The 5,276-nt window shown below is 67.6% G+C and overlaps 1 protein-coding gene across 1 annotated transcript in view; it reads right to left on the reverse strand.

Annotated features, from left to right (window-relative positions):
* Positions 1-2,646: 2,646 nt before the first annotated feature.
* INAVA (innate immunity activator) overlaps positions 2,647-5,276 on the reverse strand; it is a 16,422-nt gene continuing 13,792 nt past the window's right edge. Inside the window, exons 11-12 of the mRNA XM_025044790.1 lie at positions 4,969-4,986; positions 2,647-4,308 (exon numbers count right to left, since the gene is read on the reverse strand). Of these exons, the coding sequence (XP_024900558.1) occupies positions 4,166-4,308; positions 4,969-4,986 (161 nt within the window). The 3' untranslated portion in view covers positions 2,647-4,165. The remainder of the gene's footprint in view (positions 4,309-4,968; positions 4,987-5,276) is intronic.

The raw sequence follows: 5,276 nt of genomic DNA on the forward strand, positions 1-5,276 counted from the left end.
TGACTGCCGCAAGCCTGCAAAGGGTCCGTGTTGGGAGGGGCTGGGCTGACCCTCTCAGATGGGGCAGAGAAGCAGAGCCTCTGGCCCAGCCCCTCGGCACCGGGGGTTGGAACCCGCAGGGCCCCTGGCAGGGGCCTCAGCTCTGAGAGCCAGCTTCTCCAGGCCCGTGGCCCAGCGTGGACCTCAGAAGCCACCGCACGGGACTTAGAGAAGGAGCATCCGTGCCAGGCATGGCCAAGGGTAGAATTCTGGCGAGGGAGAGACCCCAGGTCACCCCGGTGCCCTTGACTTGCCCACGTGCTCCCCAAGGGGCCTCGAGGCTCCTGAACGAGACTGGAAACCCCAAGCAGCCTGGGAATGCCCTTGTCACCGGGCTGGGGCAGCTCCGCAGGCAAGAGTCCCCACGCAGAGGCTGGGGGTGGGGCTGACAGCCTGTCCACCCCGAGGGGCGTCGGGGTGGATGAAGCAGGAGGGTGGACGGGGTGGCAGCTCTGGGACCAGGAGCACCGCGGGCCACCGGGCCTGAGCTCAGCCCCTCACAGGGAGGACACGGAACACCAAACCACCAAGTTCAAGGCTCCGCTCTCACTGACGCAGCCCTGTGACCTTCAGCAAAACGAAACCCTCCGCTTCTGTTTCCGGTCTGCGAAATGGGGAGAAGGCAGCGTCCCTGGCCGGCCGTTACTGTGTCAAGGGAGGGGCAAATGCACGGCGACCGGAGCCATGCTGTCTGTTCCTTCGCTCCCGGGCGTCCTCTGGCCTTAGCTCGCGTGGGCTCCCGTGGGCTTGTGTGGGTTCCCATGGGCTCGCATGGGTTTGTGCGGCCTTTGCTCACATGGTTCACATGGGCTTGCGTGGGTTCCCGTGGGCTCGCGTGGGCTCGTGTGTGTTCGCGCGGGCTCATGTGGGTTTGCATGGGTTTGCGTGCGTTCACGTGGGTACTTGCACGGGGGTCGGAGTCGGAGGACGTCTCGCCGACTGCCCCCGCGTGGTTTTGAAGGATGTGAGGAACAGCCATGTGGATATTGGCGGGGAGGGGGGTGGTGCGGGGGGGACGTTCTGGGCCACGGGAGCGGCAGATGCAAAGGCCCTGAGGCAGGACCATGCCCAGCACGCTCCCCTGATAGCGCAGGACCCTGGCTGCCCCCGCTGGCGGGCGACTCACAGCCCAGGCGACGTCCTGGTCCCCACCCAGCTCCAGGCGCCTCATGGAGCCAGGTCTGAAAAGGGACGCAGGGGCCAGAGCTGTGAAGGGGCCAGGCAGAGGCGGGCAGACGCGTGCTTATCACATGCCAGGGACAGCGAGGCCTGGGCGGGGGCCCCACCTCTGAGCCACCACCATGAGCTGAGACACGGCTGGGCCCGGGGCCAGGGGCTCACCCGCCAGATTGGGCTTCCAGGACCCATGACCAGCAGACTGCGGCAAGGCGACGTTTGCCTTCGGCTGTGCGGGGTGGGGGTTCATCTGCACCTCGGGACGGCAGCAGGGGGCAGGCCCTGGTCACCTGTGAGTGAAGGAGGCGGCTGAGCCGCTCGGGCTGGTCCTGCCCGGCTTCCCTGTCCCTCCCCGTCCCGTGGGAAGTCACGGTCTCTGAGGGGCCCTGAGTCGCCCTGACTTCCTGTGAGCCTCCCACTCAGGGTCGTCCTGTGTGAGGACATTTCAGACTCACAGGCAAGCCCCCGGCTCAGGGCGTCCATCCCTCTGCCCCAGACGGCAGCTTCCCCTCCAAGCACCTCGCGGGGGGCCCCGTTGCCCTCTCTGTCCCCCTCCTCCGAGCTGGCCTCCGTCTGCCCCCAGGAACTCCCTGGCACTCGGCCTAACTCGTCACAGTTGTCCCAACCACTTGACCAGGCACCCCAGGACCCATGACCCAGTTAGACTGAGGACGTCCAACACCAAGGGCCAGGTCCTCCCCAGAGCCCCTGGGCATGTGTCCCTTCCCAGTCCCCACCACCCAGAACGGACACGCGGGCCTCAGAGCCAGGCCCCGAAGCCTCGGGCACCCGGGGGCCCCAAGACGGGTGTGGGCCGCAGCCACCGGCTGCTCGGGGCCGGGGGTGGGGGCGCAGGCAGGCAGGGACCCTACCTGACGCTTGGCGCCTCAGACCCAGCCTCCGGCTCGGGGACAGGCTCCAGGGGGCGCTGTGCCCGGGTCCTAGGCGGCCCCTGCAGGCCGGCCAGAAGATGTCTCCGGCTCTCCGCCCACCCGTGGCCCCCAGAGAAGGGGAGAAGCTCGTAGAGGCCCCGGCCCCCGAGGAAGCCCCCCTGTGCGGCTTTGCAGAGGGGATCACTTCTCTCCAGCCCCCTGCCACCTCTGGGCAGCAGCCCCTGCAGGCTCTGAACGTGACTCGGCACACTCGCCACTGACCACTGCCAAGCGGGAGCCGGACCGCGGGAGCCGGCCCCTCTCCTGGGGGCTGAGACTCCCGGAGGCCGCCTGGGGCCTGACGGGGGCGGAGGGGCGCCTGCTTCCGCCAGGGAGGCAGACAGCCCACAAGGCCCCCACCCCCACGCAGCCCACCTGCTTCCCTGGGACCCGGCCAGACCGGCTAGAGGCCAGGCCACTCTGCCACGCTGGGCAGCATCCTGTGGGCTGGGCAGAGCTTCTAGGCACAAAATAACAAAAACACCCCCCAAAAAAACACTCAGCTGATCACACGGACTTTATTCGGCACCACGACCCACTCAGGTGCCGGTCCACAGCCGAGGACGCAGCCATGGCAACAGCACCAGGCACCACGCGGGACCAACGAGGCGGTGGGAAGGGCGCTCAGGTGTGGCTGGACACGCAGGTGTCTCCTGGCTCAGGCCCCGGGGGACACTGGAGGGGAGACGGCCGAGCACTGGGAAAGGGGCTCAGGAGCAATGGGAACTGCGTCCACAGTAGGACATCGGGACACGGTGGTGTGGCACCTCATGCAGCTGGCCACACCGTCCTGCCCAGCGGGAGATCCGGGCCTTTGGGTCAGGCATCCAGTGCTTGGAGGGTTTAGCTGCATCCCTAGTTGCTGTCCGAGTCCAGGGAACTCGGAGGGGAAGGGCCTCTGCGGGCAGAATCAGAACCCAGCCTCGGTCCCCACTGGCCTCGGCCCAGCGGCCGCCTCCAGAAGCAGGACCCCCACAGTGAAGGCCCCGGACGGGAACCCAGGCACAGGCCACTGCAGCCTCGGCACAGGCCGCTCAGGCCCGCTTGACTCTTGGCAGCTGGGACGACTCGTTAGTGTCCTTCAGAGCGAGTTCTCTGGTCTGCCAGAGACAAGGGCTGACCCGGTCAGTCTCTGAGCAGGAGCCCGGCTGGGAGGGGAGCAGGAGCCGTGAGCCCGCGTCCGCCTGACAGCGGGCCACACTGGGGTGCCTCTCCACAGCGTCTGCCAGGTTCGGGTTTTTAGGACTATGAGGGTGTGGCAGGTTCTCACGACGCCCAGAGGTGGCTGCACGGCCAGCCGTTCACCAGCCGGCAGCACTGACCTGCGCCCGGCGGGGCTGCCCAGAGGTCGGAGGAGACGCTGGGAGCCCACAGGGCCTAGAGAGTAGAGCGACCAGGGCCCCCCGCGGGATTTACGGGGTCAGCAAAGTAGCGGGGCCAGGAAGTCGACCCTCCAGCAGGACGCGCTGACCTCCGACCTGCACGTGGCGTGTGCATCACAGAGCACATTCTAAGTGGGGAGGCTCCCCAGCCCGGGCGCCCCTGCGGTACCCGGAGAGCTGGAAAGCGGGGAGCAGGGCACAGGAGTCAGCCACGGCCAGCACCCAGCTGCAGTGGGACAGGAGGGTGGGCCGTTCCCCAGGCAAGTTCCCGGCCCCAGAGGCAGAGCATAGGAGGGCCTCGTGCGTCCCCTACCACAGGTCTGGCACAAGGGGACAGATGCCGTCCGTCAGAGAGGCAAGGCCCCAGGACTCGCGGGCCAGTCTCTGGGCACAAAGCGTTGTCGTATTACAGGGATCTTGAAGACAATTGACAAATACAAATCCTTGCACCAGGACTTCTGAACAAAAACTGGTAAAAAAAAAAAAAAAGTCTCGGCTCCAGGTCATCAGCCTGCGATGGTGACAGTGGTGACCAAGGAGCTGCGGAAGGCACTTGAGACGGCAGGTCTCAGCCGCGAGTCCGCCAGGGAGGTCTCCGCCGGCGCAGGGCCGTGCCGTGCTTGGAGCTGGCCGTGGTCACACCTGGCTGACGATCTCGCCGTTCTCGGGCACGAAGATCTGCACGGGGGCCCCCTCTGGGGATCTCCGGAGCACGCACACGGCAGGGGCCTGCTGGGCCAGGGAGAGAGGGTGGTGAGCCGCCCGGGTACCGCCTGCTCCTTAGATGCGGGCCGGCAGGGGCCCCAGCCCGGCCACTCGGCACCTGCCTCCAGGGGGCCATTCGTCCCCCGGGGAACACCCTGCATCCACTTCCCGCTCCAGGTCCTAGGGGTGTGACAGGCGCCTTGACCTCCCCTGTCCTCTGCTGGCTCTCTGCTCACCACCCTCCCTGTCTGGCAGGTTGGGACAGGCTGGGCCTGGGCCAAGGACAGGTCCAAGCTCGCTCACGGGAAGGGAGAAGCGCATCGGCTGGAGGGTGTGGCCCAGGACTGGGGCAGGGTGCTATCAGGCCCAGATGCCATCTGCGGCCAGCGGGGCGGTGGGCGGGGGAGGGACACACAGCTGGGCCTGTGGGGACCTAGGGTTTCAAAGAAGCTGCCTGTCGGTCCCTTCTGGAGCCCGCCCCCCGCCGAGCCCTCCAGTCCAGAGAGGAACAAAGAGCAGACTGATGCCTGCTCTCCCCGCTCCCAGAATGAGGAAGCTGGACACGGCAAGCAGGGGCCACCGCTACGTCACCGTCAGGGCGGTGCATCCCACGATCCACCCACGACCCGGGCCAGCACCGCCAGTCACGTCACGTGTGCTCCCTCCCCACAGCTCTCACCGGCCCGGGGCACAGGCACTGCCCCCTCACAGAGGCAGCGAAGGCGCTAACGCACTGGCCAGCGGGGCTGAGGCTGGAACCCGGGCACGACAGGGGGCGGGAGGCTGGGCAGTTAACCGCTAGGCCGCCTGCCCTTCAGCTTGACAGCATGGAAGGGTGGCGGCCACCCCAGGAGGCCGCTGACCGGCAGGCAGTCCCGGGGTCTGGCTTCCGCAAACACTTTTGGGGACCCCCTTTTTCCTGGGCCCTGTAGTCGGGAAGGTGGGGGGCAGCGTGGGCTGGACTGCGGCGGGGAAATGTGGGCGGGCCTGTCTGGGACTGTCCTGGGGCCTGTCCTCTGGCCCGGCCCGGCCCGACGGGCAG

This window comes from Pteropus alecto, unplaced genomic scaffold (assembly GCF_000325575.1).
Source record: "Pteropus alecto unplaced genomic scaffold, ASM32557v1 scaffold90, whole genome shotgun sequence".
NCBI lineage: Eukaryota > Metazoa > Chordata > Mammalia > Chiroptera > Pteropodidae > Pteropus > Pteropus alecto.